Genomic DNA, 22900 nt, shown 5'->3' with positions numbered 1-22900 from the left:
GGAGGGATGGAGGGATGGGTGGGTGGGTGGATGGAGGGATGGAGGGATGGGTGGAGGGATGGAGGGATGGGTGGAGGGATGGAGGATGGAGGGATGGGTGGATGGAGGATGGATGGAGGGATGGGTGGGTGGAGGGATGGGTGGATGCAAGGATGGAGGGATGGAGGGATGGGTGGATGGGTGGATGCAAGGATGGGTGGATGGAGGGATGGGTGGAGGGAGGGATGGGTGGGTGGGTGGATGGAGGGATGCAAGGATGGAGGGATGGAGGGATGGATGGGTGGATGGAGGGATGGAGGGATGGGTGGGTGGGTGGATGGGAGGGATGGAGGGATGGGTGGAGGGATGGAGGGATGGGTGGAGGGATGGAGGATGGAGGGATGGGTGGATGGAGGATGGAGGGATGGAGGGATGGAGGGATGGGTGGAGGGATGGAGGGATGGAGGGATGCAAGGATGGAGGGATGGAGGGGTGGGTGGGTGGATGGAGGGATGGGTGGGTGGAGGGATGGGTGGATGGAGGGATGGGTGGAGGGATGGGTGGATGGGTGGAGGGATGGGTGGGTGGATGGAGGGATGGGTGGATGGAGGGATGGGTGGGTGGGTGGATGGGTGGATGGAGGGATGGGTGGATGGAGGGATGGGTGGGTGGAGGGATGGGTGGATGGAGGGATGGGTGGAGGGATGGATGGGTGGGTGGAGGGATGGGAGGATGGAGGGATGGGTGGATGGAGGGATGGGTGGGTGGGTGGATGGGTGGATGGAGGGATGGGTGGGTGGAGGGATGGGTGGATGGAGGGATGGGTGGAGGGATGGGTGGGTGGAGGGATGGGAGGATGGAGGGATGGGTGGATGGAGGGATGGGTGGAGGGATGGATGGGTGGGTGGAGGGATGGGAGGATGGAGGGATGGGTGGATGGAGGGATGGGTGGGTGGGTGGATGGGTGGATGGAGGGATGGGTGGATGGAGGGATGGGTGGGTGGAGGGATGGGTGGATGGAGGGATGGGTGGAGGGATGGGTGGGTGGAGGGATGGGAGGATGGAGGGATGGGTGGATGGAGGGATGGGTGGATGGGTGGATGGAGGGATGGGGGGGTGGGGGGATACAGACAACTTTTTTGTTTCTGTTTTATATTGCCACTGTTTTATGTTTCATATAATGTTTTATCAATTTCTATTGACTTGTTACATCACAGAACCATTTGAGGTAGTACCTGTATTGGTTGTTTTTTATTCTACGAAAGCAGCCATATCTTTATCATGGTTCATAATAAACATGTTGATGCTGGTCGTAATGTTTCCTATTTGCATTTATTATGGATCCCCATTAGTTCCTGCCAAGGCAGTAGCTACTCTTCCTGGGGTTTATTATGGATCCCCATTAGTTCCTGTCAAGGCAGCAGCTACTCTTCCTGGGGGTTTATTATGGATCCCCATTAGTTCCTGCCAAGGCAGCAGCTACTCTTCCTGGGGTTTATTATGGATCCCCATTAGTTCCTGCCAAGGCAGCAGCTACTCTTCCTGGGGTTTATTGTGGATCCCCATTAGTTCCTGCCAAGGCAGCAGCTACTCTTCCTGGGGTTTATTATGGATCCCCATTAGTTCCTGCCAAGGCAGCAGCTACTCTTCCTGGGGTTTATTATGGATCCCCATTAGTTCCTGCCAAGGCAGCAGCTTCTCTTCCTGGGGTTTATTATGGATCCCCATTAGTTCCTGTCAAGACAGCAGCTACTCTTCCTGGGGTTTATTATGGATCCCCATTAGTTCCTGCCAAGGCAGCAGCTACTCTTCCTGGGGTTTATTATGGATCCCATTAGTTCCTGCCAAGGCAGCAGCTACTCTTCCTGGGGTTTATTACGGATCCCCATTAGTTCCTGCCAAGGCAGCAGCTACTCTTCCTGGGGTTTATTATGGATCCCCATTAGTTCCTGTCAAGACAGCAGCTACACTTCCTGGGGTTTATTATGGATCCCCATTAGTTCCTGCCAACAGCAGCTACTCTTCCTGGGGTTTATTATGGATCCCCATTAGTTCCTGCCAAGGCAGCAGCTACTCTTCCTGGGGTTTATTATGGATCCCCATTAGTTCCTGCCAAGGCAGCAGATACTCTTCCTGGGGTTTATTATGGATCCCCATTAGTTCCTGCCAAGGCAGCAGATACTCTTCCTGGGGTCCAGCAAAATTAAGGCAGTTTATACCATTTTTAAAACATTACAATACATTCCTTCCAGAATTCATAACACACTTAGTATGTGTCCTCAGGCCCCTACTCTACTGCCACATATCTACAACACAACATCCATGTACGTGTGTGTATAGTGCAGATGTTATCATGTGTCTGTGCCTATGTTTGTGTCTCTTCACAGTCCTCGCTGTTCCATAAGGTGTATTTTTATCAGTTTTTTAAAATCTGATTCTACTGCTGCATCAGTTACCTGATGTGGAATAGAGTTCCATGTAGTCATGGCTCTATGTAGTACTGTGCTCCTCCCATAGTCTGTTCTGGACTTGGGGACTGTGAAGAGACCTCTGGTGGCATGTCTTGTGGAGGTATGCATGGGTATCTGAGCTGTGTGCCAGTAGTTCAAACAGACATCGCGGTGAATTCAACATGTCAATACCTCTAACAAACACAGCTAGTGATGAAGTCAATCTCTCCACTTTGAGCCATGAGAGATTGACATGCATATTACTAATGTTACCTCTCTGTACATCCAAGCCCTCTTTGTGGCACCTGACCACATGACTGAACAGTAGTCCAGGTGTGACAAAACTAGGGCCTGAAGGACCTGCCTTGTTGATAGTGTTGTTATTAGTGCTTTATTATGGACAGACTTCTCCCCATCTTAGCTACTACTGCATCAATATGTTTTGACCATGACAGTTTACAATCCAAGGTTACTCCAAGCAGTTTAGTCATCTCAACTTGTTCAATAACCACATTATTCATTACAAGTTTTAGTTGAGGTTTAGTGAATTATTTGTCCCAAATACAATGCTTTTGATTTTTGAAATATTTAGGGCTAACCCATTCTACAACTAACTTCAGTTTTTTGTAGAGTGTTGCAGTCATTTCAGTCGACGTAGTAGTTGACATGTATAGAGTTGAGTCATCCACGTACATAGACACGCTGGCTTTAGTCAGTAAAGATTGAAAAAAGTAAGGGGCCTAGACAGCTGCCCTGGGGAATTCCTGATTCTATCTGGATTATGTTGGAGACGCTTCCATTAAAGAACACCCTCTGTGTTCTGTTAGACAGGTAACTCTTTACACATTATAGCAGGGGGTGTAAAGCCATAACACATCTGTTTTTCCAGCAGCAGACTATGATCGATAATGTCAAAAGCCACAATGAAGGCATGACAAAACAGCCCCCACAATCTTTTTATCATTAATTTCTCTGACGATCAACAGTCATTTGTGTAAGTGCTGTGATTGTTGAATGTCCTTCCCTATACGCGTGCTGGAATTCTGTTGTCAATTTGTTTACTGTAAAATAGTATTGTATCTGGTCAAACACAATGTTTTCCAAAAGGTTACTAAGGGTTGGTAACAGGCAGATTGGTCAGCTATTTGAGCCAGTAAAGGGGGCTTTAATATTCTTGGGTAGTGGAATGACTTTAGCTTCCCTCCCGGCCTGAGGGGGCACACTTTCTAGTAGGCTTAAATTGAAGATATGGCAAATAGGAGATGCAATATCATCTGCTATTATCCTTAGTAATTTTCCATCCAAGTTGTCAGACCCCGGTGGCTTGTCATTGTTGATAGACAATCATTTTTCACCTCTTCCACACTTACTTCACAGAATTCAAAATTACAATTCTTGTCTTTCATAACTAGGTCAGATGTACTTGGATGTGTAGTGTCAGTGTTTGTTGCTGGCATGTCATCCCTAAGTTTGCTTATCTTGCCAATGAAAAAATCCTTATAGTAGTTGGCAATATCAGTGGGCTTTGTGATGAATGAGCCATCTGATTCAAAGAATGAGCTGAGTTTGCCTTTTTTCCCAAAATGTCATTGAATTTGCTCCAAAGCTTTTTACTATCATTCTTTGTCATTTATCTTTGTTTCATAGTGTAGTTTCTAATTCTTTTTATTCAAATTTGTCACATGATTTTTTTAATTTGCAGTACGCCAATCATTTGTGCTCCCAGACGTATTTGCAATTCCTTTAGCCTCGTCCCTATCAACCATACAAATGTTCAATTCCTCATCAATCCAAGGGAATTTAACAGTTTTTACAGGCATTTTCTTAATGGTAATTAATATTATATATATATTATTAGTAACTGGAATAAGCAATTTCATAAATGTGTCATTACACACCACAGACCAGCAAATATTCTTTACGTCATATGAATCACTACAAAACGTATTGTATGACCTCTTATACACTATATTAGGCCCAGCCTTTGGAACTTTGGTTTTACTAGATATGGCTACTATATTGTGATCACTACATCCTATGGATCTGGATACTGCTTTAATGCACGTTTCTGCAGCGTTAGTAAAGATGTGACCAATACATGTTGATTTAATTCCTGTGCTGTTTGTAACTACCCTGGTAGGTTGACTGATAACCTGAACCAGGTTGCAGGCACTGGTTACAGTTTGACGTTTTTCCCTGAGTGGGCAGCTTGATGAAAACCAGTCAATATTTAAATCACCCAGAAAATATACTTCTCTGTTGATATCACAAACATGATCAAGCATTTCTCACACGTTATCCAGATACTGACTGTTAGCACTTGGTGGTCTATAGCAGCTTCCCACCAGAATGGGCTTTAGGTGAGGCAGATGAACCTGTAGCCATATTACTTCAACAGTATTTAACATTATCCAGATACTGACTGTTAGCACTGGGTGGTCTATAGCAGCTTCCCACCAGAATGGGCTTTAGGTGAGGCAGATGAACCTGCAGCCATATTACTTCAACAGTATTTAACATGAGATCCTCTCTAATCTTTACAGGAATGTGGTTCTGAATATGAACAGCAACACCTCCACCTTTTGGTATATCTGTCTTTTCTGTAGATGTTATAACCATGTATTTCTACCACTGTATCATCAAAGGTATTATCTAAATGGACTTCCTACTAGGACACACCTCAGTGTTAACAGTATAACTCTGGTTCATAGGCACATGATTACTATGTACAACAGCTGTAGGATCAGCAGAGGAATTCAGGGCAGTTAGAGAGACATACATTAAGTTACTTACATTGTGCCTACCAATGCCCCTGGTACATTTCCTGAAGCATTATGATGACTCAGCGTCACAGTGGTAGGAATTAGCTGAGCTGGGCTTGGGACCTTGATAAGTAATTGTCTCAACGCAGCCTTATAGTGCTGTGAAAGGATTCAGGAACCCAAATGATTTGGGTGGATCCCATCCTCCTTATAAAACCTGTTATGTTTCCAAAAGGTATCGAAATTGTCAACAAAAGTTACACCCATTGATCTGCTATAATCACATAGCCAGTTGTGAAGTAAAGAATCCTGCTGAAGCGTTCAATGCCTCAATTCAGAGAGGGATCAGGGCCAGATAAGATGGGTCTTTAATTCATGTCTAGCAGAGAGTTAATCAGCTCTTTAAAATCCAGTTTCAACTGTTCAGAGCTGCCCTTCATAATGTCATTAAAACCCACATGGACTAGGATAGAATCAATGACCATGTCCTGGTGTAGCACATTCAGGACCAGCTTAGTAATGTCATTAAAACTCACATGGACTAGGATAGAATCAATGTCCATGTCCTGGTGTAGCACATTCAGGACCAGCTTAGTAATGTCATTAAAACCCACATGGACTACAATAGAATCAATGTCCATGTCCTGGTGTAGTACAGTCAGGACCAGCTTAGTAATGTCATTAAAACTCACATGGACTAGGATAGAATCAATGTCCATGTCCTGGTGTAGTACATTCAGGACCAGCTTAGTAATGTCATTAAAACTCACATGGACTAGGATAGAATCAATGTCCATGTCTTGGTGTAGTACATTCAGGACCAGCTTAGTAATGTCCTTTACTCGACCTCCAGGATGGGACATTGTTTTTGCTCCAGGAACAGTCACATTTCTTACCATGGAGCTGCCCAAAATCACAGCTGGTGAGAAGGACGAGGCATTCATCTGTTCAGCTATTCTGCGTCTCATGAAGACACAGCAGTTGGAACCAAACATCTCAAATTTGGACTCCTCAAAGGACAGATTTCCACCGGTCTAATGTCCATTCATCGTGTTTCTTGGCCCAAGCAAGTCTCTTCTTATTATTGGTGTCCTTTAGTAGTGGTTTCTTTGCAGCAATTTGACCATGAAGGCCTGATTCATGCAGTCTCCTCTGAACAGTTGATGTTGAGATGTGTCTGATACTTGAACTCTGTGAAGCATTTATTTGGGCTGCAGTCTGAGGCTGGTAACTCTAATGAACTTACCGTCTGCAGCAGAGGTAACTCTGGGTCTTCCTTTCCTGTGGTGGTTCTCATGAGAGCCAGGTTCATCATAGCGCTTGATGGTTTTTGCGACTGCACTTGAAGAAACGTTTAATAAATTTCTTAAAATGTTCCGCATTGACTGAACTTCATGTCTTAAAGTAACGATGGACTGACATTTCTCTTTGCTTATTTGAGCTGTTCTTGCCATAATATGGACTTGGTATTTTACCAAATAGGGCTATCTTCTGTGTACCACCCCTTCCACAAATTAAGGCACACCTGTTAATTTAAATGCATTCCAGGTGACTACCTCATGAAGCTGGTTGAGAGAATGCTAAGCTCCTCCCCGCTCTCCTGTGTCACTCGCTCCCTCCCCCTCCTGCTAGAGCGGCACCTCTCTCTCCCTCCTCTCACGCTTTATCAGCTCTGGATAATAAAGTAGCTTAAAAAAAGACTTTCTGCTGCTTACCTCACTCGGATTGAACAATCCGACCAGGTCTATATGGAACGGGTCTACTTGTCCTCCGTTCCATTCAGAACGGATCTCTATACATATATTTTTTATTTAGGCATATCAGGTCCGGGTGGGAAAGCCCCTGGTCCATTTCGGAATGGGTCCAAGGCCTCTACTTTGATATCACCTACTATTGAAATTACCTTAAGCAGCATTTTCAGAAAGTTATATGCAAAAACAAAACATTACTTAAAAAAAAACAATTTGTTTACAAGCTATACTTTTAGTTTATGGTTGATGCAGCTTGTTGGCCGTTAGCCAATCTGTGTTTCTCAATGAGTTCAAAACATGAATGCATCCCAACTATTATTTATGACTTCACAACTGGTAATTACCACCACCCCACTTGGTTATGAACTCTGCATTAGAGCCAGGGATTCTTTTATGCCTGGTATATTAGGTTACCTTATCATCCCCAGCTTCCAATTGGCTCATTCACCCTGTCTCCTCTCCCCTGCAACTCTCCCACAGTTCTTTTTGTAGTAAAAGAGGCTGTGTAATCTAGGTTTACCTGGTAAATAAAGGGTTAATAATATATAACTCATCCATGGTGGTTAACCTTGATCTTTATCCAAGCTATTTCATAGATAAGCCTTGCCTACACTACAGCTTCGACTCAAAACACCTTCCAAATTACTTTAGCAAACCTTACAAATTACTCACAAACAAACCTTACAAATGACTCACTAACAAACCTTACAAATGTATGGAGAATTATCTGCACATCACTATGTATGGAGAATTATCTGCACATCACTATGTATGGAGAATTATCTGCACATCACTATGTATGGAGAATTATCTGCACATCACTATGTATGGAGAATTATCTGCACATCATGAATTGAGGGTAAAAGATTCAGCCCATAACAGGGCTCATAGCCCCCCCTCCTCCCAGTCTTAGAACAGCCCAGTCCTAGAACAGCCCAGTCCTAGATGTATGTCCTCGTGGTTCCTGTCCTGCCCAGTCCTAGAACAGCCCAGTCCCAGATGTTTGTCCTCGTGGTTCCCGGCTCAGAGCAACAGGCTACACATCTGCTGCAGGTCTAAAGTTCCATTTGGCACATGCGTTCTCCATTCGGTACAAAGTCCCACTGACTGCTGAAGGAAGCAAAAATAAGCACGAGGGACACATCTAAAAATGTGTTGAATGAATGAAATAGACTGTAAAGGCACTAGATGATCAATTAACTTTAACTAATTAAGTATTTTGTTGAGGCTTTGAATTTAAGTTATTCTTTGTCTAAAAGGTTTGTAGAGTAAGTTGTTTTACGCACACAGATGACCAGGTGACACCTGATAACACTCCTGTGAGTGTGTTGTGACGGATTAAACATTAATTTATCCACCCACTAATGCCCTCCTGTCAATGCAAAGGTGTTAAACCTACACTTGACAAACAATCTCCTATCGAACACTTTTCCAGCCTGTGTGTTGCACCAACACCTGTGACTGAAGATGAACTCCGGGTTTGGGCAGGTACTGACAGCGGTCGGAGAGTTCGGAACATTCCAGAAGCAAATGTTGGCTGCGATATGCTTCCCGAACATCTTCAACGGGTTTCACATGTTCTGTCAGGTGTTTACGGGCATGAACTTCCCTCATCACTGTAACACGGACTGGATCAGGACACAGGGACCCAACCTGACCAACGATAGGCTGTTGAACCTCACCCTTCCACCGTTGGAAGATGGCCCTGGGTACCAGTCCTGTAAGATGTACACTCCGGTGGATCTGGACTTGGAGACTATTGAAGAGTATGGGATAAACAGTACCATCTCCTGCAGGGATGGGTGGAAGTATGAGGTTCCCCAAGGGACCACCAGCCTGGTGACTGAGGTAGGATCATAGGGTAGGGTAGGGTGGGTAGGGTAGGGTAGAACATAGGGTAGGGTAGGATCATAGGGTAGGGTGGTTGGGGAAGACAATGGGTCAAAGCAGATACTAAATATCTGTTGAGCCTGCAGTCTGATGCCCTAGTTTGAGTAAATCAAATGATGCCACACTATCTCTCATTCCACTATCAGTGATCTGGTGATGCCACAATACCTGTCTTATTCTGTCAGCCAGCCAGCCAGCCAGCCAGCCAGCCAGCCAGCCAGCACTGGACTCAGTGGGCTGTTTCCTTAACGATGTTAGACTTGCGCGCCAGGGCGCTGGCGCTGTTCCTTAACGATGTTAGACTTGGCAGCTGTTTCCTTAACGATGTTAGACTTGGCAGCTGTTTCCTTAGTGATGGCAGCTGTTTCCTTAGTGATGTCAGACTTGGCAGCTGTTTCCTTAACGATGTTAGACTTGGCAGCTGTTTCCTTAGTGATGGCAGCTGTTTCCTTAGTGATGTTAGACTTGGCAGCTGTTTCCTTAGTGATGGCAGCTGTTTCCTTAGTGATGTTAGACTTGGCAGCTGTTTCCTTAGTGATGTTAGACTTGGCAGCTGTTTCCTTAGTGATGGCAGCTGTTTCCTTAACGATGTTAGACTTGGCAGCTGTTTCCTTAGTGATGTTAGACTTGGCAGCTGTTTCCTTAGAGATGCTAGACTTGGCAGCTGTTTCCTTAACGATGCTAGACTTGGCAGCTGTTTCCTTAGTGATGTTAGACTTGGCAGCTGTTTCCTTAACGATGCTAGACTTGGCAGCTGTTTCCTTAGTGATGCTAGACTTGGCAGCTGTTTCCTTAGTGATGCTAGACTTGGCAGCTGTTTCCTTAGTGATGGCAGCTGTTTCCTTAGTGATGTTAGACTTGGCAGCTGTTTCCTTAACGATGCTAGACTTGGCAGCTGTTTCCTTAGTGATGTTAGACTTGGCAGCTGTTTCCTTAGTGATGTTAGACTTGGCAGCTGTTTCCTTAGTGATGCTAGACTTGGCAGCTGTTTCCTTAGTGATGGCAGCTGTTTCCTTAGTGATGTTAGACTTGGCAGCTGTTTCCTTAGTGATGTTAGACTTGGCAGCTGTTTCCTTAGTGATGCTAGACTTGGCAGCTGTTTCCTTAGTGATGGCAGCTGTTTCCTTAGTGATGTTAGACTTGGCAGCTGTTTCCTTAGTGATGTTAGACTTGGCAGCTGTTTCCTTAGTGATGCTAGACTTGGCAGCTGTTTCCTTAACGATGCTAGACTTGGCAGCTGTTTCCTTAGTGATGCTAGATTTGGCAGCTGTTTCCTTAGTGATGCTAGACTTGGCAGCTGTTTCCTTAGTGATGGCAGCTGTTTCCTTAGTGATGTTAGACTTGGCAGCTGTTTCCTTAACGATGCTAGACTTGGCAGCTGTTTCCTTAGTGATGTTAGACTTGGCAGCTGTTTCCTTAGTGATGTTAGACTTGGCAGCTGTTTCCTTAGTGATGTTAGACTTGGCAGCTGTTTCCTTAGTGATGCTAGACTTGGCAGCTGTTTCCTTAACGATGTTAGACTTGGCAGCTGTTTCCTTAGTGATGCTAGACTTGGCAGCTGTTTCCTAAACGATGTTAGACTTGGCAGCTGTTTCCTTAGTGATGGCAGCTGTTTCCTTAACGATGTTAGACTTGGCAGCTGTTTCCTTAACGATGCTAGACTTGGCAGCTGTTTCCTTAGTGATGTTAGACTTGGCAGCTGTTTCCTTAGTGATGTTAGACTTGGCAGCTGTTTCCTTAGTGATGTTAGACCTGGCAGCTGTTTCCTTAGTGATGTTAGACTTGGCAGCTGTTTCCTTAGTGATGTTAGACTTGGCAGCTGTTTCCTTAGTGATGTTAGACTTGGCAGCTGTTTCCTTAACGATGTTAGACTTGGCAGCTGTTTCCTTAGTGATGGCAGCTGTTTCCTTAGTGATGCTAGACTTGGCAGCTGTTTCCTTAACGATGTTAGACTTGGCAGCTGTTTCCTTAGTGATGTTAGACTTGGCAGCTGTTTCCTTAGTGATGTTAGACTTGGCAGCTGTTTCCTTAGTGATGTTAGACTTGGCAGCTGTTTCCTTAGTGATGGCAGCTGTTTCCTTAGTGATGTTAGACTTGGCAGCTGTTTCCTTAACGATGTTAGACTTGGCAGCTGTTTCCTTAGTGATGGCAGCTGTTTCCTTAGTGATGTTAGACTTGGCAGCTGTTTCCTTAGTGATGTTAGACTTGGCAGCTGTTTCCTTAGTGATGTTAGACTTGGCAGCTGTTTCCTTAGTGATGTTAGACTTGGCTGCTGTTTCCTTAGTGATGTTAGACTTGGCAGCTGTTTCCTTAACGATGTTAGACTTGGCAGCTGTTTCCTTAGTGATGTTAGACTTGGCAGCTGTTTCCTTAGTGATGGCAGCTGTTTCCTTAGTGATGTTAGACTTGGCAGCTGTTTCCTTAACGATGTTAGACTTGGCAGCTGTTTCCTTAGTGATGGCAGCTGTTTCCTTAGTGATGTTAGACTTGGCAGCTGTTTCCTTAGTGATGTTAGACTTGGCAGCTGTTTCCTTAGTGATGCTAGACTTGGCAGCTGTTTCCTTAGTGATGTTAGACTTGGCAGCTGTTTCCTTAGTGATGTTAGACTTGGCAGCTGTTTCCTTAGTGATGTTAGACTTGGCAGCTGTTTCCTTAGTGATGTTAGACTTGGCAGCTGTTTCCTTAGTGATGTTAGACTTGGCAGCTGTTTCCTTAGTGATGTTAGACTTGGCAGCTGTTTCCTTAGTGATGTTAGACTTGGCAGCTGTTTCCTTAACGATGTTAGACTTGGCAGCTGTTTCCTTAACGATGTTAGACTTGGCAGCTGTTTCCTTAACGATGTTAGACTTGGCAGCTGTTTCCTTAGTGATGTTAGACTTGGCAGCTGTTTCCTTAACGATGTTAGACTTGGCAGCTGTTTCCTTAGTGATGGCAGCTGTTTCCTTAGTGATGGCAGCTGTTTCCTTAGTGATGGCAGCTGTTTCCTTAGTGATGTTAGACTTGGCAGCTGTTTCCTTAGTGATGTTAGACTTGGCAGCTGTTTCCTTAGTGATGTTAGACTTGGCAGCTGTTTCCTTAACGATGTTAGACTTGGCAGCTGTTTCCTTAACGATGTTAGACTTGGCAGCTGTTTCCTTAGTGATGTTAGACTTGGCAGCTGTTTCCTTAACGATGTTAGACTTGGCAGCTGTTTCCTTAGTGATGGAAGCTGTTTCCTTAGTGATGCTAGACTTGGCAGCTGTTTCCTTAGTGATGTTAGACTTGGCAGCTGTTTCCTTAGTGATGTTAGACTTGGCAGCTGTTTCCTTAGTGATGTTAGACTTGGCAGCTGTTTCCTTAGTGATGTTAGACTTGGCAGCTGTTTCCTTAGTGATGTTAGACTTGGCAGCTGTTTCCTTAGTGATGCTAGACTTGGCAGCTGTTTCCTTAGTGATGTTAGACTTGGCAGCTGTTTCCTTAACGATGTTAGACTTGGCAGCTGTTTCCTTAACGATGTTAGACTTGGCAGCTGTTTCCTTAACGATGTTAGACTTGGCAGCTGTTTCCTTAGTGATGGCAGCTGTTTCCTTAGTGATGTTAGACTTGGCAGCTGTTTCCTTAGTGATGTTAGACTTGGCAGCTGTTTCCTTAGTGATGTTAGACCTGGCAGCTGTTTCCTTAGTGATGTTAGACTTGGCAGCTGTTTCCTTAGTGATGTTAGACTTGGCAGCTGTTTCCTTAGTGATGTTAGACTTGGCAGCTGTTTCCTTAACGATGTTAGACTTGGCAGCTGTTTCCTTAGTGATGGCAGCTGTTTCCTTAGTGATGCTAGACTTGGCAGCTGTTTCCTTAACGATGTTAGACTTGGCAGCTGTTTCCTTAGTGATGTTAGACTTGGCAGCTGTTTCCTTAGTGATGTTAGACTTGGCAGCTGTTTCCTTAGTGATGTTAGACTTGGCAGCTGTTTCCTTAGTGATGGCAGCTGTTTCCTTAGTGATGTTAGACTTGGCAGCTGTTTCCTTAACGATGTTAGACTTGGCAGCTGTTTCCTTAGTGATGGCAGCTGTTTCCTTAGTGATGTTAGACTTGGCAGCTGTTTCCTTAGTGATGTTAGACTTGGCAGCTGTTTCCTTAGTGATGTTAGACTTGGCAGCTGTTTCCTTAGTGATGTTAGACTTGGCTGCTGTTTCCTTAGTGATGTTAGACTTGGCAGCTGTTTCCTTAACGATGTTAGACTTGGCAGCTGTTTCCTTAGTGATGTTAGACTTGGCAGCTGTTTCCTTAGTGATGGCAGCTGTTTCCTTAGTGATGTTAGACTTGGCAGCTGTTTCCTTAACGATGTTAGACTTGGCAGCTGTTTCCTTAGTGATGGCAGCTGTTTCCTTAGTGATGTTAGACTTGGCAGCTGTTTCCTTAGTGATGTTAGACTTGGCAGCTGTTTCCTTAGTGATGCTAGACTTGGCAGCTGTTTCCTTAGTGATGTTAGACTTGGCAGCTGTTTCCTTAGTGATGTTAGACTTGGCAGCTGTTTCCTTAGTGATGTTAGACTTGGCAGCTGTTTCCTTAGTGATGTTAGACTTGGCAGCTGTTTCCTTAGTGATGTTAGACTTGGCAGCTGTTTCCTTAGTGATGTTAGACTTGGCAGCTGTTTCCTTAGTGATGTTAGACTTGGCAGCTGTTTCCTTAACGATGTTAGACTTGGCAGCTGTTTCCTTAACGATGTTAGACTTGGCAGCTGTTTCCTTAACGATGTTAGACTTGGCAGCTGTTTCCTTAGTGATGTTAGACTTGGCAGCTGTTTCCTTAACGATGTTAGACTTGGCAGCTGTTTCCTTAGTGATGGCAGCTGTTTCCTTAGTGATGGCAGCTGTTTCCTTAGTGATGGCAGCTGTTTCCTTAGTGATGTTAGACTTGGCAGCTGTTTCCTTAGTGATGTTAGACTTGGCAGCTGTTTCCTTAGTGATGTTAGACTTGGCAGCTGTTTCCTTAACGATGTTAGACTTGGCAGCTGTTTCCTTAACGATGTTAGACTTGGCAGCTGTTTCCTTAGTGATGTTAGACTTGGCAGCTGTTTCCTTAACGATGTTAGACTTGGCAGCTGTTTCCTTAGTGATGTTAGACTTGGCAGCTGTTTCCTTAACGATGTTAGACTTGGCAGCTGTTTCCTTAGTGATGGCAGCTGTTTCCTTAGTGATGGCAGCTGTTTCCTTAGTGATGGCAGCTGTTTCCTTAGTGATGTTAGACTTGGCAGCTGTTTCCTTAGTGATGTTAGACTTGGCAGCTGTTTCCTTAGTGATGTTAGACTTGGCAGCTGTTTCCTTAACGATGTTAGACTTGGCAGCTGTTTCCTTAACGATGTTAGACTTGGCAGCTGTTTCCTTAGTGATGTTAGACTTGGCAGCTGTTTCCTTAGTGATGTTAGACTTGGCAGCTGTTTCCTTAACGATGTTAGACTTGGCAGCTGTTTCCTTAGTGATGGCAGCTGTTTCCTTAGTGATGCTAGACTTGGCAGCTGTTTCCTTAGTGATGTTAGACTTGGCAGCTGTTTCCTTAGTGATGTTAGACTTGGCAGCTGTTTCCTTAGTGATGTTAGACTTGGCAGCTGTTTCCTTAGTGATGTTAGACTTGGCAGCTGTTTCCTTAGTGATGTTAGACTTGGCAGCTGTTTCCTTAGTGATGCTAGACTTGGCAGCTGTTTCCTTAGTGATGTTAGACTTGGCAGCTGTTTCCTTAACGATGTTAGACTTGGCAGCTGTTTCCTTAACGATGTTAGACTTGGCAGCTGTTTCCTTAACGATGTTAGACTTGGCAGCTGTTTCCTTAGTGATGGCAGCTGTTTCCTTAGTGATGTTAGACTTGGCAGCTGTTTCCTTAGTGATGTTAGACTTGGCAGCTGTTTCCTTAGTGATGTTAGACTTGGCAGCTGTTTCCTTAGTGATGGCAGCTGTTTCCTTAACGATGTTAGTCTTGGCAGCTGTTTCCTAAACGATATTAGACTTGGCAGCTGTTTCCTTAGTGATGGCAGCTGTTTCCTTAGTGATGGCAGCTGTTTCCTTAGTGATGGCAGCTGTTTCCTTAGTGATGGCAGCTGTTTCCTTAGTGATGTTAGACTTGGCAGCTGTTTCCTTAACGATGTTAGACTTGGCAGCTGTTTCCTTAGTGATGGCAGCTGTTTCCTTAGTGATGGCAGCCATCTGTTTTCGTTTCTCTGTCAGACCTAAATCATCATCATAAATCAGTGTTCCTCCCATTCAGACTGTGTGTCTTGTCCGTTAGTCAGTTTAGTAACAGAACGACTGGGCCCATATGTACTGTCCAGACTACATGTACTGTCTAGACTACATGTACTGTCTAGACTATATGTACTGTCTAGACTATATGTACTGTCTAGACTACATGTACTGTCTAGACTACATGTACTGGCTAGACTACATGTACTGTCTAGACTACATGTACTGTCTAGACTACATGTACTGTGTAGACTACATGTACTGGCTAGACTACATGTACTGTCTAGACTATATGTACTGTCTAGACTATATGTACTGTGTAGACTACATGTACTGTCTAGACTACATGTACTGTCTAGACTACATGTACTGGCTAGACTACATGTACTGGCTAGACTACATGTACTGTCTAGACTACATGTACTGGCTAGACTACATGTACTGGCTAGACTACATGTACTGTCTAGACTACATGTACTGTCTAGACTACATGTACTGGCTAGACTACATGTACTGGCTAGACTACATGTACTGGCTAGACTACATGTACTGGCTAGACTACATGTACTGGCTAGACTACATGTACTGTCTAGACTACATGTACTGTCTAGACTACATGTACTGTGTAGACTACATGTACTGTCTAGACTACATGTACTGTGTAGACTACATGTACTGTGTAGACTACATGTACTGTGTAGACTACATGTACTGGCTAGACTACATGTACTGGCTAGACTACATGTACTGTCTAGACTATATGTACTGTGTAGACTATATGTACTGTCTAGACTACATGTACTGTCTAGACTATATGTACTGTCTAGACTACATGTACTGTCTAGACTACATGTACTGTGTAGACCAGTGGAGGCTCCTCAGAGGAGGATCGGGAGGACCATCCTCCTCAGTGAATTTCATAGAAATATATTTTAAAACATATAAAAAGTTAACCTTTTTAGATAAAACTATACTAAATATAGTCACGTCACCAAATTAAAACACACTATTTTGCAATGAATGTCTAAACTAGCCTCAACAGCACTCTGTAGGGTAGCACCATGGTGTAGCCGGAGGACAGCTAGCTTCCGTCTTCCTCTAGATACATTGACTTCAATACAAAACCTAGGAGGCTCATGGTTCTCACCCCTTTCCATAGACTTCCACAGTAATTATGACAACTTCCGGAGGACGTCCTCCAACCTACCAGAGCTCTTGCAGCAAGAACTGACATGTTGTCAACCCAATCAAAGGATCAGAGAATGAATCTAGTACTGAAAGCATAAGCTACAGCTAACTAGCGCTGCAGCCTAACATCAAGGCGGTGACCCGATCCTGTAGGTTCATGCTCTACAACATTCGCAGAGTACGACCATGCCTCACACAGGAAGCGGCGCAGGTCCTAATCCAGGCACTTGTCATCTCCCGTCTGGATTACTGCAACTCGTTGTTGGCTGGGCTCCCTGCTTGTGCCATTAAACCCCTACAACTCATCCAGAACGCCGCAGCCCGTCTAGTGTTCAACCTTCCCAAGTTCTCTCACGTCACCCCGCTCCTCCGCTCTCTCCACTGGCTTCCAGTCGAAGCTCGCATCCGCTACAAGACCATGGTGCTTGCCTACGGAGCTGTGAAGGGAACGGCACCTCCATACCTTCAGGCTCTGATCAGGCCCTACACCCAAACAAGGGCACTGCGTTCATCCACCTCTGGCCTGCTCGCCTCCCTACCTCTGAGGAAGCACAGTTCCCGCTCAGCCCAGTCAAAACTGTTCGCTGCTCTGGCACCCCAATGGTGGAACAAGCCCCCTCACGACGCCAGGACAGCGGAGTCAATCACCACCTTCCGGAGACACCTGAAACCCCACCTCTTTAAGGAATACCTGGGATAGGATAAAGTAATCCTTCTAACCCCCCCCCTTAAAAGATTTAGATGCACTATTGTAAAGTGGTTGTTCCACTGGATATTATAAGGTGAATGCACCAATTTGTAAGTCGCTCTGGATAAGAGCGTCTGCTAAATGACTTAAATGTAAATGTAAATGTATAAATGTGGTAAGTAGTTGACTCAAAGAGAGAGAAAGACAGTTGAATAGTTTTGAACAAATTCATTTCTTTCAAAATGATGGACAAGCAAGAGTGAAATAGAGAGAGAGAAAGAGAGTCATTTCTTTTTCAGTTTCACTTACTTAGCTTTCAAATGCAGCTAGCTAGTTCAAACAAACTGAATCACCCGTCTCAAACAGAGGGATGCTATGTTAGCTAGCTGGTTATAACAGAGGGATGCTATGTTAGCTAGCTGGCTATAACAGAGGGATGCTATGTTAGCTAGCTGGCTATAACAGAGGGATGCTATGTTAGCTAGCTGGCTATAACAGAGGGATGCTATGTTAGCTAGCTGGTTATAACAGAGGGATGCTATGTTAGCTAGCTGGCTATAACAGAGGGATGCTATGTTAGCTAGCTGGTTATAACAGAGGGATGCTATGTTAGCTAGCTGGCTATAACAGCGGGATGCTATGTTAGCTAGCTGGTTATAACAGAGGGATGCTATGTTAGCTAGCTTGTTATAACAGAGGGATGCTATGTTAGCTAGCTGGCTATAACAGAGGGATGCTATGTTAGCTAGCTGGCTATAACAGAGGGATGCTATGTTAGCTAGCTGGCTATAACAGAGGGATGCTATGTTAGCTAGCTGGTTATAACAGAGGGATGCTATGTTAGCTAGCTGGCTATAACAGAGGGATGCTATGTTAGCTAGCTGGTTATAACAGAGGGATGCTATGTTAGCTAGCTGGTTATAACAGAGGGATGCTATGTTAGCTAGCTGGCTTTAACAGAGGGTTGCTATGTTAGCTAGCTGGTTATAACAGAGGGTTGCTATGTTAGCTAGCTGGTTATAACAGAGGGTTGCTATGTTAGCTAGCTGGCTATGTCTTTCCAACACAAAACTGGAACTCTTCCACGTCAAGGTAAGCTTTTGGTTTTACAAATTTATTGCCACCGAGACCCGCCGATGTAACTGCTTAGTAACTGTACACTGTAACGTTACTGCATGATTGTAGGTAGGGGGTTTACTAACGCATTAGTTATATTAGCTATGCTGACTACGACATTACTTTAGCTAATATGGTGACAACAATATAGGCTGTGTGTAACGGTTTGGCTTGGAAAGGTTTTTTTGACCTGGTCAAATACAGCTGATGTGTTGTGAATTGAAGTCGACATGCAAAGGGAAACATTGAGAGGAGGAGAGCGCATAGATGAGAGAAGGAATACAACGTGGCTGCTATGAAAGTGAGCTGTGTTTACATGTGATCAGGGGTGTATTCATTCCAATGATTCTGTCGAAAAACGTTTCTTAAACGGAAGCAAACAGAACAAAACGGTGATAAACATACCTGAATTTGTCCAATAGAAACTATTGTTTGCAACTGTTGGACTAATGATGACACCCTAGATCAGCTAGATGCAGGTAAGAGTGTGCAAGGCGGTATTGAATGTCACTGTCTGTCCATGTATCACTGTCTGTCATCTCAAATTTGTCTCTCGACCTGTGTGCACCTATGTTGTAAACTTTCATTCATAGTCTAGGTTGTAGCAACCACATGATGGGTATAGGGAACATTAGAGTATCATGTAGTAACCTGAACCTGGAGATGTTACATTGAACTGGGTGAATGGAATATCAATGACAGTAATCCAACAGACGTCTCCAAGAACAGAACAGACATGTCTCTAAGAACAGAACAGAACAGATATGTCTCCAAGAACAGAACAGATATGTCTCTAAGAACAGAACAGATATGTCTCTAAGAACAGAACAGATATGTCTCCAAGAACAGAACAGATATGTCTCTAAGAACAGAACAGATATGTCTCTAAGAACAGAACAGATATGTCTCCAATAACAGAACAGATATGTCTCTAAGAACAGAACAGATATGTCTCCAAGAACAGAACAGATATGTCTCTAAGAACAGAACAGATATGTCTCTAAGAACAGAACAGAACAGATATGTCTCCAAGAACAGAACAGATATGTCTCTAAGAACAGAACAGATATGTCTCTAAGAACAGAACAGAACAGATATGTCTCCAAGAACAGAACAGATATGTCTCTAAGAACAGAACAGATATGTCTCTAAGAACAGAACAGATATGTCTCTAAGAACAGAACAGATATCAAATCAAATTTCAAATCAAATTTATTTTTATATAGCCCTTCGTACATCAGCTGATATTCTCAAAGTGCTGTACAGAAACCCAGCCTAAAACCCCAAACAGCAAGCAAAGCATGTGAAAGAAGCACGGTGGCTAGGAAAAACTCCCTAGGAAAAACTCCCTAGAAAGGCCAAAAACCTAGGAAGAAACCTAGAGAGGAACCAGGCTATGAGGGGTGGCCAGTCCTCTTCTGGCTGTGCAGGGTGGATATTAAAACAGAACATGGTCAAAATGTTAAAATGTTAAAATGTTCATAAATGACCAGCATGGTCAAATAATAATAATCATAGTAGTTGTCGAGGGTGCAACAAGCACGTCCGGTGAACAGGTCAGGGTTCCATAGCCGCAGGCAGAACAGTTGAAACTGGAGCAGCAGCACGGCCAGGTGGACTGGGGACAGCAAGGAGTCATCATACCAGGTAGTCCTGAGGCATGGTCCTAGGGCTCAGGTCCTCCGAGAGAAAGACAGAAAGAGATAACAATAACAGAACAGATATGTCTCCAATAACAGAACATAACAGATATGTCTCTAAGAACAGAACAGATATGTCTCTAAAAACAGAACAGATATGTCTCCAAGAACAGAGCAGAACAGATATGTCTCCAAGAACAGAACAGAACAGATATGTCTCTGAGAACAGATATGTCTCCAAGAACAGAACAGATATGTCTCTAAGAACAGAACAGAACAGATATGTCTCTGAGAACAGATATGTCTCCAAGAACAGAACAGATATGTCTCTAAGAACAGAACAGATATGTCTCTAACAACAGAACAGAACAGATATGTCTCCAAGAACAGAACAGATATGTCTCTAAAAACAGAACAGATATGTCTCTAAGAACAGAGCAGAACAGATATGTCTCCAAGAACAGAACAGATATGTCTCCAAGAACAGAACAGATATGTCTCTAAAAACAGAACAGATATGTCTCCAAGAACAGAACAGAACAGATATGTCTCTAAGAACAGAACAGAGATGTCTCTAAGAACAGAACAGATATGTCTCTAAGAACAGAACAGATATGTCTCTAAGAACAGAACAGATATGTCTCCAAGAACAGAACAGAACAGATATGTCTCCAAGAACAGAACAGAACAGATATGTCTCCAAGAACAGAACAGAACAGATATGTCTCCAAGAACAGAACAGAACAGATATGTCTCTAAAAACAGAACAGAACAGATATGCCTCTAAGAACAGAACAGAACAGAACAGATATGTCTCTAAGAACAGAACAGATATGTCTCTAAGAACAGAACAGAACAGATATGTCTCCAAGAACAGAACAGAACAGAAATGTCTCTAAGAACAGAACAGATATGTCTCCAAGAACAGAACAGAACAGAACAGATATGTCTCCAAGAACAGAACAGAACAGATATGTCTCTAAGAACAGAACAGATATGTCTCCAAGAACAGAACAGATATGTCTCTAAGAACAGAACAGAACAGATATGTCTCTAAGAAAGAACAGAACAGATATGCCTCTAAGAACAGAACAGATATGTCTCTAAGAACAGAACAGATATGTCTCTAAGAACAGAACAGAACAGATATGTCTCTAAGAACAGAACAGAACAGATATGTCTCTAAGAACAGAACAGAACAGATATGCCTCTAAGAACAGAACAGAACAGATATGCCTCTAAGAACAGAACAGATATGTCTCTAAGAACAGAACAGATATGTCTCTAAGAACATAACAGATATGTCTCTAAGAACAGAACAGATATGTCTCTAAGAACAGAACAGAACAGAACAGATATGTCTCTAAGAACGGAACAGAACAGATATGTCTCCAAGAACAGAACAGAACAGATATGTCTCTAAGAACAGAACAGATATGTCTCCAAGAACAGATATGTCTCCAAGAACAGAACAGATATGCCTCTAAGAACAGAACAGAACAGATATGTCTCTAAGAACAGAACAGATATGTCTCTAAGAACAGAACAGATATGTCTCTAAGAACAGAACAGATATGTCTCTAAGAACAGAACAGATATGTCTCTAAGAACAGAACAGAACAGATATGTCTCTAAGAACAGAACAGATATGTCTCCAAGAACAGAACAGATATGTCTCCAAGAACAGAACAGATATGTCTCTAAGAACAGAACAGATATGTCTCCAAGAACAGATATGTCTCCAAGAACAGAACAGAACAGATATGTCTCTAAGAACAGAACAGATATGTCTCTAAGAACAGAACAGATATGTCTCTAAGAACAGAACAGATATGTCTCCAAGAACAGATATGTCTCCAAGAACAGAACAGAACAGATATGTCTCTAAGAACAGAACAGAACAGATATGTCTCTAAGAACAGAACAGAACAGATATGTCTCTAAGAACAGAACAGAACAGATATGTCTCTAAGAACAGAACAGAACAGATATGTCTCTAAGAACAGAACAGAACAGATATGCCTCTAAGAACAGAACAGAACAGATATGCCTCTAAGAACAGAACAGATATGCCTCTAAGAACAGAACAGATATGTCTCTAAGAACAGAACAGATATGTCTCTAAGAACAGAACAGATATGTCTCTAAGAACAGAACAGATATGTCTCTAAGAACAGAACAGATATGTCTCTAAGAACAGAACAGAACGGAACAGATATGTCTCTAAGAACAGAACAGAACAGATATGTCTCCAAGAACAGAACAGAACAGATATGTCTCTAAGAACAGAACAGATATGTCTCCAAGAACAGATATGTCTCCAAGAACAGAACAGATATGCCTCTCAGAACAGAACAGATATGTCTCTAAGAACAGAACAGAACAGATATGTCTCTAAGAACAGAACAGATATGTCTCTAAGAACAGAACAGATATGTCTCTAAGAACAGAACAGAACAGATATGTCTCTAAGAACAGAACAGATATGTCTCCAAGAACAGAACAGAACAGATATGTCTCTAAGAACAGAACAGATATGTCTCTAAGAACAGAACAGATATGTCTCTAAGAACAGAACAGATATGTCTCCAAGAACAGATATGTCTCCAAGAACAGAACAGATATGCCTCTAAGAACAGAACAGAACAGATATGTCTCTAAGAACAGAACAGATATGTCTCTAAGAACAGAACAGATATGTCTCTAAGAACAGAACAGATATGTCTCTAAGAACAGAACAGATATGTCTCTAAGAACAGAACAGATATGTCTCTAAGAACAGAACAGATATGTCTCCAAGAACAGAACAGATATGTCTCTAAAAACAGAACAGATATGTCTCCAAGAACAGAACAGAACAGAACAGATATGTCTCTAAGAACAGAACAGAGATGTCTCTAAGAACAGAACAGATATGTCTCTAAGAACAGAACAGATATGTCTCTAAGAACAGAACAGATATGTCTCCAAGAACAGAACAGAACAGATATGTCTCCAAGAACAGAACAGAACAGATATGTCTCCAAGAACAGAACAGAACAGATATGTCTCTAAAAACAGAACAGAACAGATATGCCTCTAAGAACAGAACAGAACAGATATGTCTCCAAGAACAGAACAGAACAGACATTTCTCCAAGAACAGAACAGAACAGATATGTCTCTAAGAACAGAACAGATATGTCTCCAAGAACAGAACAGATCAGAACAGATATGTCTCCAAGAACA

General features: G+C 43.2%; 1 protein-coding gene across 1 annotated transcript in view; it reads left to right on the top strand.

Annotated features, from left to right (window-relative positions):
• The first annotated feature begins 8303 nt into the window (after window positions 1–8303).
• The window catches only part of slc22a13b (solute carrier family 22 member 13b), a 63464-nt gene continuing 48867 nt past the window's right edge, over window positions 8304–22900 (top strand). Inside the window, exon 1 of the mRNA XM_045702862.2 lies at window positions 8304–8790. Within this exon, the coding sequence (XP_045558818.1) occupies window positions 8410–8790 (381 nt within the window). The 5' untranslated portion in view covers window positions 8304–8409. The remainder of the gene's footprint in view (window positions 8791–22900) is intronic.

This window comes from Salmo salar, chromosome 19, assembly GCF_965601325.2.
Source record: "Salmo salar chromosome 19, fSalSal1, whole genome shotgun sequence".
Classification (NCBI taxonomy): domain Eukaryota; kingdom Metazoa; phylum Chordata; class Actinopteri; order Salmoniformes; family Salmonidae; genus Salmo; species Salmo salar.
The sequence above is the reverse complement of the archived record's forward strand: the minus strand, read 5'-3'. Positions and strand labels throughout refer to the sequence as shown.